The sequence below is a fragment of the Manacus candei genome, unplaced genomic scaffold (assembly GCF_025592945.1).
Source record: "Manacus candei isolate 608988 ecotype Guabito, Panama unplaced genomic scaffold, ASM2559294v1 h1tg000043l, whole genome shotgun sequence".
Classification (NCBI taxonomy): domain Eukaryota; kingdom Metazoa; phylum Chordata; class Aves; order Passeriformes; family Pipridae; genus Manacus; species Manacus candei.
Window position 1 is genome coordinate 17,849,058 of NW_026138091.1, and position 27,303 is coordinate 17,876,360.

The 27,303-nt window shown below is 38.3% G+C and overlaps 1 protein-coding gene across 2 annotated transcripts; it reads right to left on the reverse strand.

Moving 5' to 3' along the window:
• Positions 1–27,039, reverse strand: FAM3C (FAM3 metabolism regulating signaling molecule C). 2 transcript variants are annotated; one of them, XM_051795589.1, is made up of 10 exons: positions 26,879–27,039; positions 13,265–13,325; positions 10,593–10,697; positions 9,475–9,504; positions 8,943–9,066; positions 5,638–5,696; positions 4,099–4,149; positions 3,597–3,681; positions 2,545–2,671; positions 1–1,605 (listed from the first exon to the last, which is right to left on the reverse strand). In XM_051795589.1, the coding sequence occupies exons 2-10, from the start codon at positions 13,275–13,277 to the stop codon at positions 1,516–1,518; spliced, it is 684 nt and encodes a 227-aa protein (XP_051651549.1). In that variant the 5' UTR covers positions 13,278–13,325; positions 26,879–27,039; the 3' UTR covers positions 1–1,515. The 2 variants fall into 2 exon arrangements, with proteins under 2 accessions (XP_051651549.1, XP_051651550.1); XM_051795590.1 differs by lacking the exon at positions 26,879–27,039 and adding an exon at positions 13,450–13,468.
• Positions 27,040–27,303: the final 264 nt, after the last annotated feature.

Genomic DNA, 27,303 nt, shown 5'->3' on the forward strand with positions numbered 1-27,303 from the left:
TCCAGTCTTACTCTGGTATCAGAGGTTATTTATTTGTCTTACAAGGTAATTCTCAATATTGCTTGAAATTTTTAGTGCACAGAATTTGTCTCAGAAAACATCAACAATAACAGTATTTCTAATGCCTCTGTGTTAAACTCACTGTGGCTTCTTGAAAAATCCTTTGTGGTTTTTGCCCCATGGTACTAGCTTGAAGTTTACGCAGAATATACCAAAACTCATGACACAAAGCCCAAGAGATTACAGCCAATTCTGTGTCAGCCCTTAATTTGTGAATACAGACACCGTCAGTTATACCTTACTTAGTTTCAGGAAAAGTTCAAGCTGGCCCTACTTAAACAGAAATTTACAAAGAAAGCAAGGTCTTCTCACAGCTCTCATACAAGCTACGGAATAAGGCCACTTAAACTTGGCTCATTTTTTTTCCATAAAAAAAAGCATTGTCAGTTAAGTTTACAAGTAACACTTTGCATAACCCAAGACACAATGCTCTTAACATTTCACTGGAAGAACAGATTGCCTCAGCTCACATTAGAAGTAACATGGGTGGTAAAGGATCACAACTGTGTACCCTGAAACAACTCTCACTAGAAGGCAGACTGCTTTCCAACAGGCTCTAATTCTGATGTTAGAACTGAAAGAGGAAGCTATTCCATTATGCACATTTACTATATGACCAGCCACTATAGCTGAATAGCCATAGTGAGAATCAGTGGTTAAGCAGCAGTACAAGAATTGCAATAAAAACTGAACAAATTACAGTACTGCTGTTTAACATGCCAAGTCTCTTCCATAAAGTAAACACTTTCAAGTTAAGTACAAATTCCTCCAAGTCTGTTTTAAATATCACACACGCTATTTATATATTTATTTTTGTTCATCCCCTAAAGATAAAAAATAATAATTTCTATTGTGCTTTTCATGGCATACCTGTGTTACACAATCATATATTCTTCCTTTGCTGATTATTCAGTTTTCATGGGGAACTACAAAAATTTTTGGAGCATGCGGTATCAGAGTAACCAAATAGTTTTAATAAAAAGTGATGCTGCCATTAAAAAGGCAGAGGATAAAAAAAATTAAAGCTCCTTATTAATTTATCACTAAAATCTACAATATTCCATTAAGTTTACATAGTCACAGCAACACTGCACTGTTAAGAAGACAGTACATTTGTCAGGATCTATTTATTGTCCACATATGTAATTTATTGGCCAGTTATCTACAAGATATTATTTACCACAGGCAAAACTAAATACTGTGCTTTTAAGAAACCTGCATAGAAATGATTTGATGTTTCTTTTATTTTGGACATATTTACAAAAAGAATTTCTATGTGTGTTAGCAATAAATAATCCCAATATTCAAAATGTCAGTGCTCATGCACACACTGACAAGATGGCTGCATGCTTTAAAAATAGTATTTACAGTGCAGTCTCCTTCATAGCCCTCTCTCTAATAATAGCAGAAAGTGCATTTTCTTCCGTATTCTTTATCCTTTCCTTTTGTTTTCATTTAGTCTTGTTTCTGAGGGATACAGCCTTCCATCTCGACAACTTCTGGCCAGCCTTCATACTTGTTTGTGTCCTTGTTATTCTTTATATGCTATAAATGGAAAACATCAATCTGTTGTTAATGTGTTGCTTTAACTCACAGCTTTAAGACATTTACTTATTTTCAGGCTATGGACAAAAAGAAAAAACATCACTATTAGTCTCTTGTCCTTCATATCAAATTTAACAATCTCCCAGTATTCACCACTTAATGTAACTTGCTCAGACAAGTGTATGCTACGAATAGTTAAGCCACACCAGGAAAACATTTTTAAATTTTATTATGGATGTTTATTTAGGAAGAGAGACAACCAAGGAAAGACCAACTGTATTAAAGCATGAACCACCTCAAAGCAATGATCTGCAGTCAGGTAAGACACTATTGCCTCCAAGAGTTTGCCACTGCTTCTGCACTGGTTTCCACTCCCTTGCAAAGCTGGCAAATGAAAATGCATCTTCCTTCCTCTCCTAGTTCAAAGCTGAGTTTACCAGTAATTAAAGGCATCATTGACACATACTGAATTTTAACAGCTAAAGCATGGGAACATACTCTATTTCACAAATTTTGCTGTAGCAGCAATAATTTTTGAGAGAAGAGCAAAGATAACAGCTGGGAACACCAGCACTTTAACTACCACTTATCTGTCAGAAGTTCACCATTGTTAGTGCATGAACTAACTAAAATACAAGCGTTAGGCAATAAGTTTTGAATTGTTCAGTTTAATTTGATTCATTAAAAAGATAAATGATCTAGTTATTGGCATATTAAGATCTACCCCATGTAAGATTTTTTTCTTATTTATGAGTCACCAAAGAATCTTTTTGTTGTGTTTAAAAGGAGGAGGCTGCTCAAGGAAAAAATCTGAAAGTAACACTGTGTGCCACTACTGCAATAGATGGTCAGCTTGTAAAAATGCATAGCATTCATAAAACATGCTACGCCTTTATTAACGCAAGCTGTTAAATTCCAGTAAGTTAAAGAATCACAGACCTGTTCAAATGGACTTTTAGTCTTAATTCCTTTTCCACCGCAGAAGACCCAGTTGTCTCTGAAGCCAAGGTTGGTAATTGATGTGCTCCCCAGCTCAGCAATCAGTTTCCGGGCTTCCTCGTTAAGCCTTGAACAAAACAGAAGTTCCGTATGTGAATAAAACATATGCCCTTAGAGCTTTCATTGCTCAGTGCACCAATCATCTTTAATCTGATTAAATATAGTTTAAGTCAGTAAATATTGGGCAAGATCTATCTTTCAAAATCAGATAAGGCTAGTTCTAACATTACCTGATGCAATGAGCGCTGTTCTTTCATGCTATAAGCTCAAGGAACCAGGATACAAACCTATTAGTACACCAACAAAAGCCAGGAACCCACTCCTGTGAGAATTTATACATATATCTCAAGTCATGTTAGCAATTCTCCAAGCAACTAAAAAAGTCAACCTTTAAAGTAAATAAAGTTTGCAGGCTCAAGCTGAAGTCTAGATAAAGTGAAAGCTATTTTAGATTAGAAGAATAGCCTGAATATATGAAAGAAGTTCTTGTCTGCTTGGGTCAGTTAATTCAAAATTCAGACTGCTGCCCCACAGCACAGATCAGTGCCTGTAGGCCCACAAAGGATAATTTTAGTATGGAAGGGAAAACAATTCTGTAGGATAAGTTATCATTCCAAAATCTCCAAATAGCAGCTCTTCATTTCTTCCTTTAAGTTACCTACAGGGTCTTCAGAAACAAACACTCATGATATTTTTGCTAAGGGTCTAATTTAATATCTAATTTACTTTTGTTTCTCACAATAGTATACACCTAAGAGTTCTCTAAGTAAATATGTACATACATCTGCTTAGTTTTAATTTGATCTTTGATGTTCCCAAATCACATCAGCATTATAAAACTAATAAACGGAAAGTATAGTTTCAAATCTGTCATCTTGGAAAAACAAATCCTTATCTGAAGTGATTGCATGAAAAGGAATGTATTTTTTCTCAGTATAAACTAGCATTTAAAAGTTTAAAGCAAGACTTGCTATTTAAAATCAATTACATACTTCGTTGCACCATCATCATATGTTGCCATTAACACTATTGTTCCATCCTGGATGGACTTCAGAAATTCAATAAATGGTGCCACATCTGAAAAGAAAGAGAACACAAAACTGTTTATTAACAAGCCACAGTTCTATACTTAAACATCTGCAATGTCTTTCTGTGAAGATATTATTTTAAGAATATTTTAAATGTACTTAACATGCATAAAAAATGCTGAAGTGAGAGAAAGCTAAAATGCATCAGAGAACTCTTAGTTTATAGAAAGAGTTTAATACATATTGTGTAAAGACTAGTGAGAACTACTCTGGAGAACAAGTTTGTTTGATTAACCATACCATTTCCTTCCACCTCAGTTATTTGTTTAAGTTGCACTCTCCTCACAATTACAAAGGTAGAGATGAAGCACTCCCTTAACTATCCTGTTAAACCACCACAGCAAATGGAGTCTGGAGAAGGAAAAAAAGCACATTTGTTGTTTCTGACCAGCTAAACTGCACCTACCTCCTCCCCACATGTCAAAGAACTTAGTGTCTAATGCTTCTCCTGTTTTACCTGGAGGGAAAAAGAAATATTTAGTGTCATCGAATTTAACCAAAATTATCTTACAGAAAACATGCCCAACACTCCTGTTACTGACTCTTCCAGAGGAAGTGCTGCAGAAGACACTATATAAATGATAACTCTTAACTTCTATGAAAATTGTTCCTTAAACAGTAGTTTGCGAAAAGGTGCAGGAAAACCTAAGAGGAAATAAAGTGAGATGATCCATAAAGTGTTGAAGGCCAGGTTGGATGGGGCTTTGAGTAACCTGGTCTAGTGCAAAGTGTCTCTATCCATGGCAGGGGGGTTGGAACTGGGTGATCTTTTAAGATTCCCTTCCAGCCCTGACCATTCTATGACTCTTTACAAACTTCTGATTTCACTTCAAGTGGAATCTAAAATAAAACACCTACATCCTCTAAAACAAATACAGAGTATTCAGTACATATATTTGCCTTTTTTAAAGTTGGTTTTGCAAAAATAGACAGTACAGCTATAGACTGCCTTTAGTGCCACATACAAAGTAAGGAAGATGAAAATTACACTGCATGTTTCCCTATAGACTGGAAATTGTTAGTAGATTTAATCAGAATAGATAGAAAAAATGGACAATATAGTATATCTCATTAGTTTTTTTTTTATTATGGTGTCTACAAAGGCAGTATTTGATGGAAGGTAGACTTTTTTTAATATACACATTCATTTAAAGTTTGGAAGACAGAGAAACACTGGAGCTATAAAATACAAAGAAGTATTTTGGTTTTGAAGAGATTAAGACAATTTAGGAAAGCAGCACAGGTTTATAAGGCATGCTTTAGATGATGTAAACCTAAGTACAATCCAAAAATAACATGAATTTATATTACAGTGAATTGACAAAGTGCTATCTCAGTGCTACAAGGAATTGCTTCCTACACATTAAGGAGAAATTTGCCAGTACTGACATTCAGTTCAGCTTTCAAGGTAACGCACAGTTAAATTTGTTTGGTTTTAATGAAAATTAAGAACCCTGAACAAAATTACCTAACATCATGTATTTAGGGACAAGATCTATAGACCAAATATACAGATTCAAGCTAAGAAATAATGAGCTAGTCTTTCCATGTAGTAACAAAATTGTTAAAGAAGTTTCACTGAAAACAGAGCAACAGAAGAATGCAGGCTACAGTTTTATTAGTGGTGGAAACACGCAAGGGCAAAAGTAGGATGCATCTCATGTCTTTTTCCATCTTGTTGTGTATTAGGAATTTATCTGATGTCGCCAGAGCACTCCACTGTTGCTATTTTTACAGCTCATTTTTAGAAACAAAAACACACTGAGTTTTTCTACTTTGTAACAAAAAGGTGTCAGTGCCAAGATCTGACATTATCTCAGTATAAATACGCTGAATGCTTCCTTTTCTCATACTGCTTGCCTTTCATCATCCCTTACTTCTTCACCTTAAATTTTGGAAACAATTTGAAAATGAAAACAATTTGCTGACTTAAAATGTCACTTACCATTGACCAAGGCCACATTTATTCCTCTGCCAACATTATTTTTAACTCCACTCATTAAACTGAAACAAAATAAATATTTTTAATAGGAAAATTTTCTGATGTGAAATATTTCTGTTTTTTAAATCGGATCAAACTCTAGAAGTCACACAGTTAAAAGACCACACATTCATGAGTAATTAAATGAAGCAAAATCTCCTTGAACTAATCTTTGTGCTCTTATGGCACAACCGAATTGAGAATAACACAAATATCTCCAGTTGTATTGATTTAGTTTGATCATTTAATCATCTTCATTTCAAAGTATGTCTGTATATTAAAAATGTCACAAAAATAGTGTTATTAATTTATTTAAAAAAATACCTTGCAGCTAAAGAGCCTGAACCAAATATTAACTTGAGGAGCTTGGCACAGTCACATAGTCAACATTTTAAGTGTTTTTTTTTTGTTGTAAGCACATGATAAACAAAAATGTGTTAATGAATTTAAAAGCTAACTGAACAGAAGCATTTAAACTCATATTACAGCATCACATCAAGAAATAAGATTTTCATGTCATGTCTGAGCATCCATTCTAAACAAGAAAAACATATGGCAAATAAAGACTGGAACATAAATGCAAGAAGGCAGTGAAGTTCTGAACACACTCCTTTCCTCATACGAAATTTAGTGGACATTTAATTTACAAAAAAATAATAAGAATTCCCTTCCATTTTAATCAAAAATTCTCCGTAAATAAATAATAGTCCAAAAATATCTGAGGTGACTAGACACTGAAATTCCACACATTCAGACAACAAAAAATCCTGCAACCATGAATGCAAAAATTATTAGTTATTAAAGGAATTTAGTGCAACATTCTGATATCAGGCTACCGTGGCACAATCATGCAACTGGCTTCTTAACAGAGGAAGTAAAACTGCATGGAGAAGTTGGTAGTAAAGAAGTATCACCCCTTCTAAAAATCCCAAGAAGTAGCGACTACAATAATATTTTGATGATGAGTCCAGTATTTTTTTTCTAATTCAGATTATGGCCTCCCAATACAGAACAAGGCTATAACTGAGCTTCTACACAGCAGAATTCCTGTTTCACATTAAAATATCTATATAATTAAAGATTGAGAAATTACATGCATTCTGAATCATATCGGCACCTTTAGTGCTTTCATAAACCTGGTGACATCCTTACATTTAATGTATAGGGAAAAACCTACTCTGTAAACATAATTTACAAATTATGAAAACTTGTTCCTGCTTTCCTGTTTTGAAAGTATGAAGAAGAGTACAAAGTAATCAGAAAAAAAACTTTGCAGGAGTGAGTTCACAAAATATCTCTAATAAAACAGCTTCTGAAGAGGAAATAAGTTTTTTTTCAGAGTTCTGATATACTACGTTGTACACTTGAGACAGCTTGTGCACCGTCAAGAACATAACAGGCTGCAGTGCAAGAGCTTCTCACAGGAGGGCAGCCCTTCATCAGTTTTAGAATTCTTCCAAGAATCTACAATCAAAAAGTTATGAGAGCTTTTGAAAGAGAAATAAAACCTCTTATGAGCAAAGCAGGAGACCACATAAAATCAATCGAATTTTCTGGTGGACATTTAAACAGACATGACAAGTCCTCCTCTGAAGCAAACCAGAAAGATTTTTGCCAAGGCAAACTGGACTTTAAAATGCAATAGCTGAGCACTGAAGTGTGCACTAGTACTAAGAGAATAGAGAACTTTTGCCAGCAACTACTTTCTTTTCATCACTTTCTTCAGTAAAATATCCAGTAGAAGATTTTTTACTTTTTTTTGGACAGGAACAACAATCTCTTCTTAGTTAAACAGTAAGCGATACATTAAAAAAAAAAAAGTCAAAAAAACCCCAAAGAAAATAACACTACAATTCCAAAATTAAAATATTACTTACACTCCCACAACTTTTAATCACTGAATCAGCTTAAGTCTTCACAGATATTAAGCTTCCTATATTAAGCAACCAGAACGAGATGGTAACAAGTTTTGTAACACCAACAAAAATACCTCGCCAACAGATTAGATAAGCCTGTCCAAGGTCACAAAATGACTCACTGATAAGAATGGAAAGCGAAACCTAGCAGCTTGTAGTTAGTATGTGCCAAGGTGAGCTCGTGCTTTCTTCACACGTGCTCCCCAACTACACCATGATGCTCTGTTGCAAAGTGACTCCTACACAAGCGAGCAAGCTTGAGCTAAGTCAGCCTCCCAACAGAATGCCAGAGTTAGTGCTAAAAATAGTGTTCTCTTTAAGATCATTTGAGACTAGTCTTACAGTTACTTTAGATAGTAAAGTGATGGAAAATGTTTTATTGTCTTATAGATTAATTTACTATACTACGTAGGGTTCTTTTGTTCACAATGAAGTTGACATCTGCTCTAGAATTCATTAGCACCAACTGCTATATATGTTTCTCTGTACTAACATAATGTGGGCTGACAAACAGCTACTGAAGTAGTTTAAACGCAAATGGAAGGCAAAGGCTTTAAGTGTGACTGATATTAAAAAAATCTGACAACTGTAACATCTTTTCTGACATGTCACCTGCAAAATTGAGTAGACAGATAATGTTAATAGGAAGCTGTACACTCTGAGTGACAATGAGGAGGAACAACCTACAAGGAAAAAACAGTCTAAAAATAAATACTATTATTCCCATTATGGGGATTACTGAAAGGTATGCAGTTACATACTCTAGATGCAGTATTATTGATAATACTGTCAAAAATATCATTATTAAAAATAGAAGACTTAAAACCAAACTGTGTCTCGAGCAGTTCTTTTCCTCATTTCACAATTATTTTAAGTTTATTAACTTTAGTTACTATTAGCACAGTTAAATACCAATTGTTAAAATACTATTTCCCCTTTTGAAATCAACCTTTAAAGAGAAGTGGAAAATGTGTTCTGACAGTGGTACTGTGGAAATACAGCTTAAAAGATGACTTGAAAAAGACAATACAATAATTCACTGAATTACTATTAGAGGCATAAGGACAAGAGGCAAGTGTGCATCTGATTTGACAAAGTTTACCTAACCCTTCAATCTGTAAACTTGATATAAAGTACAAACTGTCTTGCATGTATTAAAATAACATACATTTCTGCATTTACTGCAGAGCATTAAGTATGCTTCAGAGATAAAGTTATAATGCAATGTAATTTTTTCATATGGTCAGACTGTTGGAAAACAAAACCTAATTTAAGCTATTGATTTTATGTGCAAAGTGATCTAAGACAGTATTGGAAAGAGATACTTTGAGATAACAGGTAAAAAATACTTACACATTATCCTCTACACAAATTTTAGGTCCAACTACATTCGCTGCTCCACTTGACATTTTGAATGCAAAATGCTTTTCAGGACAAGCTTTAGAGATTCCACATTTGTATCTTGGAGGTTTTGTAGCTTTCAAAAGGAAATAAACCAAGATTTTAGAGACAACACCATAGCTAGGCTAACAGACAAATAACGTCAGTTACTTTTCTGAAGGAATTCAAGGAAAAGAGCAAAAGCAAAAAGTATCACATCTGTAGTTGCATAGCAGCTTAAAATAATCTAGGTTTCTGAAGTACCTCATTATTCTAACTTCTTGTTGTCACCCTGCTGCTTGCTCTGGCACTGTCATCAAAAGCCACAAGCCAAAACTACAGAATAGACTACCAGAAATTAAGGAAAAAATCAGGAAAAGAGGAAAATTAGTTTCTGATTGCATTTAAAGTCTAATTAAAATTTCCTTAACTATGAAAATTCAACAGTCTTTCTGTTACTAGCAAAAGCAAGTCACAGCAGTAATACATGCATATGAATACTCACAGCGTGCAGCTGCATCCAATGCTGATCTAGCTAAAATGAAAAAGGAAAATTTTACAAGATGTTACTAATTAAGTGTCATCTGCTACAAAATATCCTATAAATGTAAAATCTTTCTGTACCTCTATAAACACAGGTTGGTTGAAATGGAGTATTAAATACACCTGAATACTATGCTCCAATAAAAAGCAACTTTTACACAGTAGAAGAATGATAGTGATCAGGAAACCCATTCAGAACTCTGCCTTAATTTATTATTCTCTGATTAACACAAAGATCCATGAAGATACAAAACATCCAAGGATTTATGGAGGTGTGGGCACTAAAGTGAAATGAATTTCCCTCTTACAGCTTCAGGAGGATGAGGTTCCTTTCACCTCAGACTGGAAGCTGCAACTGAGGTGTATTTCAACCCAGCCATTTGTGACTCCCTTTCTTGGGATAGGAAGAAACACAAGTGACCTCATCATGCACATACCTTAATGACACCTCTGTCTCTTCGATGGTTATTTAAGTTATCTCTGCTGACTGGTTCAGATGTTGGCTCACACTGCAGTAATCTGGAGTTAACGAACATGAACTCTACCCATGTACCTAAAATTCTTTGGTGGGTTTTTGGTAATAAAAAGCACCTTTAAAGATAATGCTGGCTCAAAACAGACTTAAATTTTAAGACACCTTAACTGCTAATACTTCTCTGTGTAGAACCTGGGCACATCTGAAATGTTTCGATTACTGCACATTCAACTTAACATGGTAGTGTACCTGTGCAAGCAAAAAAGTCTACCCAAAACAAATTCTGAATTTCTTTAGCAGTAGTAAGGCAGAGCACAGATTTCCAGAAACATCATTCAGGTCACCTAGTTTGCAACTCTACACTAAGAATGCAAGTACCAGTAAACAAAAAAAGCAGGTAAAATGATGTATACAGAAAATAATTTAATACACATATTATATATTATATATATATATAAAATAACAAGTATACATATTAAAAACAAACACAGAATTCTTAACTGTAAGAGCCTAAGTCAAGCTTAAAGAAGAAGGAATATGATGTTCTTGATTACGGCTCAAGTAAATATTAACAGATGTACAGAGAAAACAAAGTCACCACTTACCAAATATGTGTCCTAAGTTTGCATCCATTTTTATTTCAAACACTTGAGATATGACATAAAACGTCAACAAAAATATTGCTATGACAACTACCAACTTTGCAGCACCTGTTAGGAAACAGAGAAAAGTTTCAAAAAATTGTCTGCAAATAGCAACGTTAGTTCACCAAAACTGACAACATGAGAATTGTATATCAGATTACACTATGGGGAACTCAGAAACAATATGATCATTTGGGGACTTACTAAACAGAATTAACCTGCAAAAAATGGACATTATAATGTAGAATGTAACTGCACCAGTCCATCAGGTTACCATACCAAATACATACTCTGCTCTTAGCTTTTTCCTGTTTCATGCTTGCCTGACACCACAGTCCACCAATTCAGCTCAGAAGCCAGGAGAAACCAAAGACTTTTCCATGAAAATTGAGTTTGACAAGATGAACTAAGCTGATCTACCTGGTTGTTGCCCAAACGTGAAATTCCCACCTCTCTCATTCCACTTCCCTGTTCTTAGCCATGAGTACCTGGTTCCTCCTTGTTCACAAATACTGTGCTTCCCACCCCCACCCCCTAAATTGAGCTACCTCTATTTTAATGTATGGCCAAGACTGAGACTGATTAGGATCTGTTAATATACTGTAGCTTGGCTGCTATGGTCAGTCAGCTCTGAGTATTATGTTAAAAAAACAAAACCACCACAAAACCACCAGCCAACCAGAAAAAAGCATCCTCACCTACTTTTCAACAAACTTAAATTAACGACCTTCAAAAACAAAGTTTGATGGTTCAAAAGAGCTATTTTAAAAAGTAAGAAAAAGCAGTACCTCTCCCTTTCCCCTTTTAATATACTGAAGCCCTGGGTATCTCAAAGTTGGAGAGCCAAACTTTCTCCAGTGCTGAGTGGCCAATCTATCTCCTGGGAGAAGAGCTGGAAGCACACAACCTCAGCAACTTACATCTGAAATGGAAACTTGAATGTATGGGGCACTGCCATGAACCTCACCATTTTTAGCATAATTTGAAATACATTTTTACATCTATTTATCTTATTGTAAAATACTGACTGAGAGTAGAAGTTAGGTGAGAAGGCATCTGATCAACATCTTGCCTTCCTATCTCTCTGCAGTATGTCAAACTGGTTGGAAGAAGCTACCTTAAAGCACACTTCTGTTTCTCACATTGCCAGCCAAATAAATCCTTCAGAAAAAAACAAACTTATGTATTCCTGCACATCTCAGACTGCTGTTGTGATGGGCTGTTCAGAAAACCTTAAAATAGACAGATTACTCAGCCTTCAGAAGCATGAGAGAGGCTAATCAATCCTTCCAAAAGGCTAAAAAAGATGAGGGGATAAAAACAGAAAAGAAAGATGAAGAGATACAAGAGGTTTTTGCCTGTAGTTGATCCTTCTTTTTTTGTGTGTGAGCACATACATACTATGATGTAAGAAAACACAGATGCAAACTTAATTTAAAAATATTATGCTGGAACTCCAAAGATCACTGCACTTGAAGAGAAGAGAACTACATATAAGCACTGGAGAAAACAGATGATTTGAACGTACGTTAAGAAGTGGGTACAAGTTACTCTGGGGGAGATTCCAATTGGAAACAGAAGAAAAATTTTTCACAATGAGAACAATCAATAGTTGGAATAATCTCCCCATGGAAGTGGTGGATTCTCCAATTTGGACATTTTTAAGATTTGGTTGAACAGGGTGCTGGGCCATTGCAGAAAGATGGGTGTCAGTCAAATTAGAGGAAGTTATATTCACTTTCAAACAGAAGTTACAATGGTATGGAAATTATAGGGTAAAATGCAGCTGCTACTCCCTGGATGGAATGCCATAAGCATGCTCAACAACTTATCCCACAATGATTCCCCTGCCACACACAATCTATAACCTTAAGGCCATGCTAAGGGGGATGAAACGGCAGGCGGAGCAGAGTGAAAACACCATGGCTAGGCTGTTAAAATCCCTGCAGGGAGTGGAACTTGGTGGCACTTTGCAGCTGATAAACCATATAGCACCTGTCAACCAAGGGAGATAGGAAAGATGTCCTGCTGTTGAGCCAACAACCATGGTGAAATCTCTCTCCTCAGATGAACTTTGTTCATTGAAGCTTAACTGTAATAACACACACATCTCTATCCCAAAGTTGCCCACCTCCAAGGTATGACCACCCCCCAATGGTGTTGCATATTTTATGTTTTATGATCACCCCCTACTGGTGCTCTGTATTTTATTGACTGTATCTTTAGGAGCAAAGCGAGAGAATTTTACACCAATCAGTAACAAAAGCATGTATGACTAGAGTCACTCAAGATCCACCTGCACATAAAGGAAGTTCAGTGAAGGGTCCCCATAACGGACAGACTGTGCAGGCACAATGATCCTGGCTTTCCTGGGGTGCTGACAGACTAATTAAACACTAAGCATTTGAGAAAATCCCCCATTTTCACATGGAGGGATCACATGGTTAGGCAACCATCTTGTCTAGACTGTGCTTTTGCCAAGAAAAGTTGGACCAGATGATCCTTGAGGTCTCTTCCAACACAGTATGCTATGATTCTATGACTTTAAATCCTTATTGTCACAACTTGTTAATATTGTCCATAGCAGTTGTTACACAAGTGACCAAAGTCTGATTTTTACAGAGCGTGCTTACCTGCTATTCTCATGTTTAGTCTTCAGCCAGTTAACAATGCTATTGCATTAAAAATAGCCACCTGCAGGAAAAAAAAACAACACATCATTGTAATTACAACCAAATAAGCACTTCTGTGATGAGTTAACAGAAATAAGTCCATAGATTTTCTAGTCAACAAAATTAATGATAATTGTTCTGAATACCTATTTCTTAATGCTCACAGTAAAGGTAAGATTTAAGAGGGATTTCTGATGTCTTGCTTTCACTTGCTACTCCATGAAACAAGTGTTCTGAAAAAAAACATTAAATCAATGTCATCAAATCCGCTACAAATTCAGTTTAACTTTCAGTCCTTCAATTTGTGACATAAGTATTTACCAGTGCTCTATCTATGAAGTCTTTAATTTCCAAAAGCTATGTAGTAAAAGGCAACAACTCCATCTTCACTGCTTCGAAGTCCTACCAACTTCTGGATGCAAGTTGTTATTTGGCAACATAACATAGCAGACTGTGATTTAGAGAGAAAAGATTTAAGCGTTTTGGTCTTTAAGGTATTGCGTAAACTGCACTCAGTAGAATCGAAAGAAGGTAATTTCAATACTTTAATTTATGTTTACAGAAATGTAACAACACATCTGTCACTTTTAGCTACATCCAGAAGACTAATATGATGGTCAATGATGACAGAAGTACCAAGCTTAGTACTCAAACTATTTTAGAATAAACGGAAAATCACTGTCTATGAGCAAACACCATGTAAGTTTCCAAAATCTTCTTGAGAAGAGCGTGCCACCATACAGAGTCAAAATGGGCCACAAACTCCACAGGCTCTGCTCAAAGACTATCACCTCCTCCTCAAGTGATGCTGTGCCCCTGGGCTGTACCAAATCTGCACTCTGCACCCCGGTCATGCTCAGCCTTGGTGGGCCCATGCTGCACTGAGTCTGGACATCTGGCTCAAGTTTCCCCTGAATCATCTATACTGAGGCACATTTGAAAACATGTAATCAGCTATCACTCTAATCCAAGTAGCTGCCCCAGACCACCCATCACAAAAGCTACAGCATCCCTAATGGTCTGCAGTCCTATGCTATCATTTTGAACAACATCAAAAAGATTATCTTTAAAACTGTTTGAAAAAATACTGTTATTAGAAATGCAAATCATTTGGAGACAAGCACCAAAGCCCCCACATAGTTTTCATGGTTTATGCTAGGGAGAAAAAAAAAAAATCAGTATTATGCAGACAAACTTTTGCCTTCACTTAGTTCAGTATCTTCAAGTTCAGTCATTTGTGTCCAAGATCCTCTTTGACAAAGACTCATTGTGCTCTATTGCTTCAAGCTTCCAAGAAAATGGCCAGCAGAGAAATAAAGGGGAAAAAACAAAAGCAAATATAGAAATATTTATTTTAACTATATAAGAATTTGAAAATATGTATCAACAAAGTTTGAAAAGCAGACACATGTTTTTGAGTGCTAATGTTGTACTATAAGGGAAATCTCATAGCATATTATGGGCATAATATATCCATTATATTTATAGCCACATATTATATCCAGAAATAACATTTTCTTTCAGTGAAAGGCTAGTATTCATCTGTCTTGTAAAAAGACAAAGAATCTGTCAGGGCAGATAAACTCATTTTATTTCAAAGTCTGTGAACAGAATTATTCTAGGCTCCTTCCTCTCCCCACCCCCAGAAATATATCAGTGTTAAAATAAACAGTCTGTAGTTTGAACTACTACAAGCTTGTTTTAAGGTTGCACTCAAAAAACCCTAAAGTTTCCTATTTTGTTTTACTCTAAACAAATACACATCATGAATTCAAAGTGTGAAAGTAAAAATATGAACAAAAAGAAAGCAGCATCTAAGTGAAACAATCCTGATCCAATCTTGACTGCCTTTATCCTAACATCTCCTTCCACCCATTTCAACGATTGCCATCAATCTTGCCATCAAAAAATATACAACAGACAACATGGTTTGGGGTTTTTTTTAAGGTGTGGAATGTTTTTGATTTAGGAAAAGGAAAAATGAGTATGCCATGTGTCACCTTGAAAGGAATTTCAAAAGTGATTTAGAGATTCTTTTTCTAAATTACAGTATATCGAAGTATTGTGGGTTTTGATCTACAGGATAAATACAGTAATGCTACAGTAGAGATAAGCACTGCACAGCACTTTCCAGCTGCAGGACAATAATTTATGGATGCCATGTCCTTTCCCTGCATCGCATTACCTTAGAGGGTTTTTTTATTATTTCAAGACAGAACAGGAATAAAACAGGACAGCTCTTATGAATGCTTAAAGACCATTACTCTACATCTTCAGTATTAGACCTCACAACTGAAATCAGAGAACTCATTAAAAAATGGATTTGGAATTTCTAATAGTGCACATCTTAGGATCATTTAAAAACAAAGAACACAGGACCATAACTGAGCTTGATGCAGACTCAGGTGCATAAAACCAATACCAACAACATTCCTTTGATTGCTTTGAAAACGGGCCAAAATAACCCAAACACTATTTTTCTCTTCTTCGGCATAAGATTCCATCAAACAGGGGCAGCAGAATTAGAACCTAAATATCTTCTTGATTTATGAATGTCGAGTAATATAAATAATGTCTTTATTACTACATAATTTTCTCTGTGAGGTAGTAGAACAAAGCTGACATTTATCACTTATTAGTCAGAGACTGAGGTAGGAGATACAGCAGGGTTGACAGGCAGTACCCCAATGAGTACAGCAGAAGCCTATACAGAAGCAAAAGCCAAAGAGAGCATCACAAAACAGGCAACAGAAGCGATCAATATCTCCAAGTTAAAAAGTAAAATGGATGGTTTTGAGAAGCATTATACTGCATGACTTAAAACACAGATCATCTTTTTCTTCAGATTGTTTTCGTAGCACAAAACTTAGGAGGTTTATCAGTCAAGGTCCAAAACTTGGGAGGTGCAAAGAAACCAAAAAAATCCCTCAAATGCAGCAGAAAGTGCCTTGAAATGAGGAGCTGTCCTCAAAAGAACCTGAATGAGAGAAGACAAGTGAAAGGTTCTTGAATTTGTCCAGTTCCCCACATGGAATTGCATGTCTGTCCATGCAGAAAAGGGTTATTTATTCTAGAGGCAAACTGCTATAAAGTGGAAATGTGGAAAGACAGCTGAGCGCTAAGGTTATTGATTGCTTTTTTTTCTACTCCATCCATCCTTATGCATTGTATTTTGCTCCAAGTCAGGGGCAATATCCAGATGTTGCAATTTCCGGTGCCAAAGCCACTCCAAACAACCCCCAAGATGCTACACAGAAAACAGCAGTTTACAATTAAAAAAAAAATAATTTAAAAAAAAAAAAGGAGAGAAAAAACAAAGGGCTTTTCCTCCACTCTGTCCCACTTGTTCATTAACTTGTGTAGGATGACAAACTCAACACAAATACAACAAATTTAGCAGATAAGTCCACAGAGCTACTGCACATATTTTTATCCATACCTTCAATCAGGGGAGCAGCAGATACATGCTTTTAAAAGCAACCTGTGTCTCTTGAGGGAACCCTGCTAGGTACTTCACAGAGGAAGCTTATAATATAACTTCATTTAGGAAGATTACGAGTCCATAATCATGTTTCATTAGATAATAAAAAGAATGAGTTTTTTCTACATTCATGTGCTAGATAGGATCATCATCAAACAAGTTTACCTCTTAGAATCATGGTGCAAGAGGAAACTGCATTGATGTAATTGACAAAATACACACAAACGGTACTTATTAATACTGCCACACTGACGCACTACTGAATGAAATCCAGATTTCAGTCCCAAGCTGAATGCAATTAAATTTCGTCAATTCTTCATCAGGCTTTCTTGACACTCTTGTCCAGAGATGGTGCCATGGGATACACGTCACTTGGGCACAGCCTCTGTCCTACTTACCGTGCAGAAAGCTGTGGCCATTTGCAATGTACTTAACATTTAAAAGGGTTTTTCAAACACGATTGTAATTAATGTTTTTAAGGATAATAACAAAACATGCAGATTATTTCATTCTCAGGTAACAGCATTTCCATTAGCAATATCATAACATGCACAGATTATACTTACAAAATGGGCATATAAAAACAAGCAAAGATGAGAGGCAAAAATTTAGAAGGTCAAGATAATTTTGAATTCTAACCTTAGCTGATTACAAAGTGGTCCCAAAATCAACAATGATATTTAATAAAACAGGAAGTAATACACTTCAAAACGGACATCAAGTGCAGCAGGACAGGCAGCAGAAACGAAGAACAGGATTCAAGAGATTATAGCAGCTCTCTAATACGGGGTCAAAAATGTCAGACTGCCACAGAAGTGTAACTGCTCATTGTGAGCTGTACCATCAGGACTGCTGTGTATGAAAAAAAAGAAAAAAAAGGCAGCTACTCTGCTCTGCCTAAACAAACAAAAAATACTTTGCTCTGTGTGCTGTCTTGACCTTTATCTGAGACCCATGTGCAGTTTTTTCCTATCTTAACGCATAATCCCCAAATGGAAGAATCTAGATAAGAATTACATGACCTAAATAAACTAACTAAGGGATAAAAGAATCAAGTCTGCTTTGCACTAAACTGTGAAAGTGAGGGAAGTAAGGATCAGACACCTTTGCCTCTTATCTTTAAGGTGTCATTTTAAACTATATTTAATTTTTTAAAATACTATTTATTCATAATATAATTTTAAATATATATTTTAAATATATATATTTTATAATATATACTTTGTAACAAAATATGCCGAGATCAACTGTTCTCAGTATTCTCTGGTTGCTGCTTACTTGTTTGTATTTATAATATTGAAGAAAAACAACCTTCCACCTACTAGGATAAACAAAAAATATAAAAGGAGGCTGTAAATCATCATAACAACCTGAAAAAATATCAGAGACAGTTTTTCTTAACACAGGTAGTCTACAGGTACAAATTAATATCCCCTTCAATATTCACCCCCTTTTTCTACACTATTATATGAAAATCTGTACCCAGATTATGTAATACTAAATCTGTATCAGCCTGAGATGCTTTGCATTAAATTCAAAGTGAAATTTTCCCCCTAAACCCGGACTTAAATGTTTTCATGCTTTCAAACAAGCTCGAATAATGTTACACCTGTTTTTGTCTGCATTTACTATTAGTGTTATTTGTTAATATGAATAGCATACACCGTACTAGAATTAGACAAGCATTCAAAAAAAAACCAAAAAAAAACGCTCGAGTTTTTTATTTATCTCCAAGACATTAGGAGATTAGGACATTGGCTGGTTTTTTGGGTTTTTTTTTCAGCACAAACTGCCTTCTTCAGTGATTAGCAGATGCATTTTATTCCTGTCAGAGAAAAGCATAAACAACCAACAAACCAAACCAACCAAAAAATTTAGCTTTTCATAATTGGTAAAATGCAATCAGTGAAGCAACATTTTGAATAATCCAACCTCCGTTGATATTTCAGTTTGTTGTGTTCAAGCAGTTCAGAGTAGTGGTGGTTTTTTACTCAGAATTACACAATTAATTAGACACATCAAAGACCATACTAGTTATTCTTATGTGAATTCTGGTTTTAAATCAATGGTTGTGTCAGCCTGAATTATATGCCATGGACCAAACAGCTGAGACATTCAAAATCATTCTAAGGCTAAATTTGAGTGGGAATCTAGGCTTCTAATATGATAATTTTATTCAAAGGCAGGATGTATTTTCTTATCCAGATTGCTTACTCTTCTGCTAGGCTACGAATAGTTTTTCCACCATGTTTACAAAATTCATTTAATTTGAAACTAGCGAAGGACAGACATAGAAAAGAATTACATCTTTAAAAAATAAATAGCGCAGCTCAATTTTATTGTATAATCATGCACTCTTTGTGTATTCTGGTAACACAGGTTGTGACCTAAGTAGTTGTTTCCTACAAACAGCACTCCTACATCCATATGAAATCTTTGTGGTTATGGTAGAACTTCACATAGGCAAAAGGTCTGTCCACACAGAACAACTTCGAGACTCATGAATACGTATTTTCTCCTTTGCGACACATGCTACCATGAAGTATAATGATTAATTTCTTACAAAAATGATATCACCTGAATTGTATTCTTCTATATACACATTAAGATTCAGCTTGATATTCCAGACAACTGATTTAGATCCAAAGTGTTTGCCTGTTAAAACGAGATTTTATTTTACTTCTATCAAATTATATCTACTCCAAATGAAGATATATTTAGGAAATTAAACCCAAGCTTATTCCAAAATTAAAAATAGGTAATTCAGTTACTGTTGCATGTCCTATGTTGCAAATACTGCTATGTGGTTTCACTTCCAGGACAACAAATACAAGAAGCAGAATTGTGCCAGAGTGTTTTCATACCTGATGTGCAAAACTAACGTTCCCCAAATGGGATGTCAGATCACTGATCATGCCAGCTTTTGCTACTGGCATCGAGCCAGTACTTTCCCACAACACATAAACTACTCAGTCTCAAACACTGAAAAATTCTTCTCAATCCTGGGAAGCTCAAGATAAAAGTATTAAGGCATTCTTCCCACACGAAACTCAATCCACATTCCTTTTGCAATTAAAACCACAAAAACAAACCAATCCAAGAAAAGAAACCAACAACAAAAAAACCCCAAACAACAAAACAAAACCAAACATCCAACCTTATAAGCACCCAATCCATACTTTGAAGACTCTCCTCAAATATTACACAAAATTCATTGGTTCATATAGTTAAAAATGGGACTTATGGTCCCTAAAAAACATATGATTTATATGCGATAAAGTAAACCATATTATTGCTGCTGACGTACCTATTAAAGAGAATCTTAGCTCTATATTCATAGAGTTGGATAATATCACATTTTGGAGTTCAGATAGATAAAATCCCCAAGAACAATTTGCTGAACCTCATTCACAAACTTACTTCCCAATTTCATCACAGAGAAGTACATAAATCTCACAATAAAGATTTAAGAGAGTGAGGTTTTATGTTTTCTTCTGCCAAATGATAAACAAACTATTTCGTAATTGAAGCACTGCTGTAAATACTACCTGTTCAAAAGTTTAAAACTACTGATTTGTTTTCAGTCATGTTCTTTCAAGAAAAAAAATTACCACCTTGATTTCATAAGAGAGCAAAGTCTGTTCAGTTTTTCCTCAACAGGAAGGAGTAAATAGAGCTTTGCAACACATTAATCTGTAGAATCACCAGGTCTCACTTGAAACAAGGTGTGCCAGAATCTAGCAGACATTTCAGATGTACAACAGCTTTCACATCTTTGTATCAATAAAAAATACTAAGCTTGTTATTAGTATAACACATCACTACCACGTATCTTATCCTGCTCCATACAGAAAATTTCAACAGAACTACCACATCAAAAGGTACGTGCCTGAAGAACAATAATCATACACATAATTACTACGACTTCAAAAATCACAGAATGAGTAAGGTTGGAAGGGACCACAGTGGGTCACCTGATCTGACCTCCCTGCTCAAGGAGGGGTCTCCTAGAGCACATGGCACAGGATTATATCCAGACAGTTCTTGAATATCTCCAGTGAAGGAGACTGCAAAACCTCCCTGGGCAATCTGTTGTTTAGCCTGGAGAAGAGAAGGCTCAGGGGAGACCTCATCGCTCTCTACAACTACTTGAAAGGAGGTTGTAGCCAGGTGGGGGTCGGTCTCCTCTCCAAGGAAACAAGCAACAGGACACAGTCTTAAGCCGCATCAGATGAGGTTTAGGTTGGACATTAGAAAGAAGTTCTTCACAGAAAGAAGGGTTGGGCATTGGAATGAGCTCCCCAGGCAGGTGGTGAAGTCACGGTCCCTGGAGGTGTTTAAGAACAAACTGGATGTGGCACTTAGTGCCATGCTCTATTTGACACACCAGTGTTAGGTCACAGGTCAGACTCTATGATCTCAGAGGTCTTTTCCAACCTACTTCATTCTGTGATTCCAGTGCTTGGTCACCCACACAATAAAGAAATTCTTCAACATATTCAGGTGGAACTTTCTGTGCATCAGTTTCTGACTGTTGCCTCTTGTCCTATTGCTCAGCACCACAGAGAAAAGCCTGGCTCCATCCTCTTGGCCCCCTGCCCTCAGGTACTTATAGACACTGATTAGATCACATCTCAGTCATCTCTTCTTGAGACTGAAGAGGCCCAATTCTCTCAACCTATCCTTGTAAGATAGATAGATACTCCAGCGCCTTGGCTATCTTTGGTGCCCACCCCTGGACCCAATCCAGAAGTTCCATCACTCTCATGTACTGGGGACTTGATAGAACTACATATGACCACTACATAAATTTACTTGAGGCTGTGGTTACAGCACATCACTTTACACTGAGGCCCATTTTAAATATATTTCTCAAGGAAGCAAGAAAGCAGAAGAGGAAAGGAGCATTACAAATACTTCCTCTATAGTTCCAGATTTACTGCAGGAGAACTGATCAGCTCCTCTGCACTGTTCTTCTCCCCAAGCACAGTAAGACTCTAGATAGTAGCTTTCAGATGTCAGAACGAGATGATCATCTTTTTAATAAGATTTATTTATTGCACAGACCACCACACCCATCACGGAGCTGCACACTGAGACTGCAGACATGGTGAGGCACAGAGGTTCTATATACTTTGCAAGGCAGAGAGGATTAAGCCTACTAATAGTAACAAGGGACATCTTCGCACACTGCAGCAAAAACCTGCAAATCTACGCTACCAAGCATTTAAGCTTCTTTAACAAAAGCTCAGCATTATCTGAGGCTGCATGTTAGAAAGGAGTTTTAACCTTTGCTCAGTAGCAAGCTGATCTCACCAGGAAGCTGGGTACGTCTCAGGAGAAAATACTCCCTGGTGACAGCCACCACTCACAGCACTGTTGGTATCTCTCTCTCTTGCTCTAAGGGATACAGAAACCCATGCTCCATCACAGAACCTCTTCTCATCCACTCATCTACCGTGTGTAGGCAGCATCTGGCACAGTTTTGGTCCTTTGCAGGATTAACAGAGCAAGTCACTGGCCAAGCGGTGCCCCCAGCAGAGAAAGCATTGCACATCAGCTCTGGGGAGAAGGGGCAGCAGCAGCACAGCAGGCTCAACACACAGAAGGACTGTGCTATGCCTACAAGGCACTGCACAGTGGGATCACACTGCACATATGAGACTGTTGCTGGTAACTGATAACCTCCATGCTGTGTGAGGCACTCAGAACCACACAGCTCCTGTGGTACAGGCAAGTCATTACTACTGGTCCATATTAGCACTGGTCAGGCCACCATTTGTGGGTAATGAAGTGGAAGATGCTTGGAAATGGAGAGGAAGTCAGTTAGTGACACAGTCCTTAACAGCTCAAGTGACTCACTTCTTTCTACTGAAGACACACAAGACAGCCCAGTCCCAAAATCTGCAGTTTCTAGACTGGCTTCTAAGCATGAAGATATTAAAATAAAGATCTATAACCTACATCTTGGCTGGGTACAGTATCAAAACCAGTATCAAAAACATAACCCATATCCAAGAAGAACTAATTTGAGGAACGACATCCCTCAGTAAATGCAGTTCCAAAACCATTCAGGTATCACTAATGTTCAGTTCATCAGCAACCACACAGCCAGCCATGCCAATTCCCTCAACCACCTCACCTAGTAAACTCAAGAGTATCCAGGCTGATCTAAAAGCAGAATTAATGTCTGGGAGCAGGTCAGCAGCTTTCTACCAGCAGCAATACTAGCTTATACCAGCTTAAATGTTTGTGAAATGATGACTCAACTAAATGGTGATCAAGTTAAACAGATCAAGAAACAACAAAAGATCTTTGCTACTAGGAGATGGTTACTTTCTCCGCAGAGAAAAGACAACTGGAGAATGGGTGGGAGAAGTGAAGGAAGTCAGCCAGACACAAGAAAGCAAGTCATATAACTAGAGGGGAGAATGTGTCAGGTATTTCAACGTTAATTAAGATTTTAACTGGACTGTCATGAGAACTAGCACATGTTTGTATATATAAACACATTGTGCAACTTTCTGCCATTAAAACTGACTCAACAACAGTGCACATTAAATGCAGGGCAGAGTTTACTCCAGCAGTTCTCTCTGTCCTGATAGTCTTCCAAAATTTCTCCTCTCTTCCACAAAGTCTGTTCCATATCCTCTTAGCACTAAGGATGTATGAGGCCAACAAGAGGTATGAAATGCTAAATTACAGCTTAGTCTGCAAATGAAGATACAAACTATTTTTGCATCACAAAAATATGGTACTGTATATGGGGAGCAAAAACAGTTAAATAATTCCAGAAGAGTACCTATTGTTAATGCCCTGTAAAAAGTTTAATGTGATTGAATTTACAAATGCGTAAAATACTATTTAATAAGTAGTACAATGACTTGTACTACTGAAGAAGGATAAGGTTTTTAAATTTGTGGATAATACCAAGATGCAAGCAGATGGAAACAAATTACAGGGTAGATTTAGATTCACAAATTATCCAGAAACATATTCCCTTCAAGAAAAAAAATCCTAAAATCCTCTTGGGATGCATATTCCCGTAACAAAAGCATGAGGAGGCTATGCTTGGATTCATGGTTAAACACAAAATTTTAGATGATGAAGCAGGAAGCTAGGAGCACCTACTTATAATTTGCAGATGCTTAAGCTAAGAAATGCTAAGAAATGAGGTTTCAAGCAGCAATACCAGTTTAAAGTTACTTCCTTGTCACCATTCTGGTCTCACGTCACAGAACTTTAAGCCTAGATAACATCAAGAACCATGAAAATTTACAAGACAGGTGAGCTCTCCTGCCAGGCTGCTCCAGCCCACTCACCATTTCTCCAGCCCAGACCACATGATTTTGCTCACTAGGGAACCCCAATGCAGTAAAAGAGAACATAACTTATGACAGATTAGTGGACAACTTTCAAGAGTGTTGAGAGGCAAAGCGCAGCAGCATCAGGCTGCTAATTTTGCTCACCCATCTCATGGTCTCACTGCAGGACTCTCAGATTTCTGAAACTAATGTAAATGATATTCTTCCTGAGAATTTACATACAGTCTTGGTTTCAGATCAATGTGTGACTTCTCCGAGGGATCCTTCTAAACTGCAAAACAATTACAATAATTCCAGTACTGTTGACAGCAAAAAGGTTATGCAGCTGGCCACTGGCAAATAAAACATGAAGATTTACATTAATTAAGCCTTAGATCCTATAAATTCTCAGCAGATTTTAGTGAAAAACTTAGAACTGAACATATAAGTAGAAAGACTCGCAGCCATAGCACTCACGTGTCAATTCCCTCACTTCACTGGAACTGCTGGTTTAAAAACCAGAACCTAGGTTCTATTTGAATAACAAATTCTCTTTCAACAATTCAAACCTTTAAGAATGTGTTCTCTGTGTCTGCTGTGGATTCATCTAATGGACACCTAATCTTTAGGCTACACAACAATCTGTACACAGGCAAGTATAGTACCAATTCATCTTATGACCTTACCAATAAAAAAAAAGGAAAAAAAAAAGAAGAAAAGGAAACAAATTCCTTTACCTGTAGTATAATGTTTCCCCAAAAACCTGAAAACTGAACATGCAGGAATTCACTTTTTAAATATTAGCTTCCCAAAGTTCCACTAAAATCTCAAACTCTACATTATCACTCTCTTCTTAAACACAGAGTTCTCATTAAATGTGGGTGGTCACTGGATGGCTGTGGTCAGCGGTTCAATGTCCAAGTGACTAAAACAGTGATGAGTGGCATGTCTCAGGGGTTCCCTAGGAGAATGGTGAGACACTAGCACAGGTTTGCCAGAGAGGCGGTAGATATCCCACCCCTGGATGCATTCAAAGCCAGGTTGGAGGGGGCTTTGAGCAACCTGGTCTACTGAAAGGTGTCCCTGCCCACAGCAGGAGGGTTGGAACTACATGCTCTGTAGGGCCGCTTCCAACCCAAACCATTCTGTAATTCTGGGTAGAGCACATATACCCTGAAGCACTCGGGCCGCATTTAAGAGAGGCTAAGCAGTAACTTGTGGTTCTGTGAAGCAACTTTTATTAACTATTTACTCTTACTGGGTGAAACGGTCAGGACCTTTGTAAAGAGACTGAAGTAATGGCTTGCAACAAATCCTGTGCTTCCTCCACCCCGAAGTGATTAGATGTTATTGCATTACAATACCAAGCTATCAACTTGTGAAGAACCTACTCGCAGGCTGAAAGCAAGTCACAAAACTTGCTTTGCCACACAAACCAACAGATGAAAAACATTTCTTCATACTTAAAAGAATCCCTAGGGGAGAATACGTGCTAATGAAGACACTCATACCTTGAGTACTTTTGAAAGCTTAAAAAAAACCCCAAACCAAAAACAACACGACCGTTGTACAGTCATTAACCAGCTATTTCTGGTATGGGTTTGTTGTTTTGAATTATTTTTTTCCTAAATAATTCCCCTATTAGTATTAAATAAATAATACCATGTTGAAAGAGAGGAGCAGTCAGACATTCACCAGCAAAGAGCCAACAATGGGTCCTAAGCCTGTGTGGCATTATAGGGCACACAGAACATTACAAAAAATATCTGGTATACGTAAAGATTTTCGCACAAGTCTGGAGTTATTACGTCATTATTTAACCTCTTAAATGAGAGAAAATGGGCAGACAAACGGGTCAGGTGAGTTACACATCCCCCCCCAGCGGCTCAGCCAAAAATGTGGCTTAACATATGGCAGCACTTATCTACCAGAAAAAAAAGTACATAAATTTCTGTATTTTTCCTACTTCATCAACTCAGAGGCCAGAAACCAGAGACACACAGGCTGCTTCGACAAGTATCTCTCTGCAAACAGGACATTCAAATTCCTTATGAGTTCACTGCTGCCCTCCGTACAGGTGTATTTAGTGTTTCAGTCAAGCCCTACGATCCATCTGCCAATAGCGCCTGCGACCAGGCAGGCGCTTTCTCCATAGAGAAAGCGGTGGGAACACCACTTATTTTGCACCGCGCCGTCTTTGTTTCAGCACCAAGGGGTGTTTCAACAACGCCAACACTTGTTTAACTGGACGGGGTGTCCTGTCCGGCCGCCGCCACCGCCCCGTGCCTCCTCCAGCTCCTGCTCCCCCGCCTCCGCCGGCGGCACCGGGCACTCGCCCCGGCCGGAGGGAACGGAGAGCGGCTGCCGCCGCCCCACCACCACCTCCAGCCTGGCCCTGAGCCCCCTCGCTGGGCCAGGCCGGCGGACGAGGGAAGAGGACGGGGAGGAGAGGAAGCGCCGGGAGACTCCCGCCCGCCGCGCCGCCCGGCTAGGGCCCGGGAACGGGGATGCCGCCTGCCTCTGACCCGCAGCCCCGGCCGGCCTCACCCGACGCGGGCGGGAGGGAACGAGGGAAGGGTCAGGCGGCCCGGGGAAGGGGCACCGCCGGGGGAAGGGGCGCTGCCCGGGGAGCCGGCGGCAGAGGCAGGGGCCGGCGGCCAGCGCCAGCGCGGCGCGGCTGCCCCGCGCACAGGAGAGCGATGGGCGCCCGGGCGGCGGAGCCAGCGGCGGGACGCCCCGCGGGGGCTGTGCCGCCCTCGGCCCCCGAGAACGGAGAACGCGAGCACCCACCTGGGCTGCAGGGCGCGGGCACGGCGTGCAGCGTCCCCTCGGCGGCCGCGCCGCACAGGCTGCCCCGGCCCGCCCGCCCCGAGCAGGAACCGAGCGCAGCCCTCGCCGCCGCACAGCCGGAGGGAGGCGCGGGCGGCCGCACCCGCCCCCTGCCGGTGGCGGACCGGGACCGCGGCAGCTCCGCCCGCAGCCGCGCCCCCGCCCGCCCCAACCGAGCGCAGGGGCCGTCCCGGGGACAGGGGCGGTGCTGGACCGCGGGTGGTTACGCGGTCCCGCAGGTGCGAGCGTGCTCAGCCACGCATCTGTACCGGGGATGCCACGTGTGCCCCAGGGTCAGTCTGGTGCTCGGTCCGGGAGGGGCTGGGAGACCAAAATGTTTCTGCTTGTTTTCTGTTATTTTCTACACACCCATTTTTTTCCCCAGG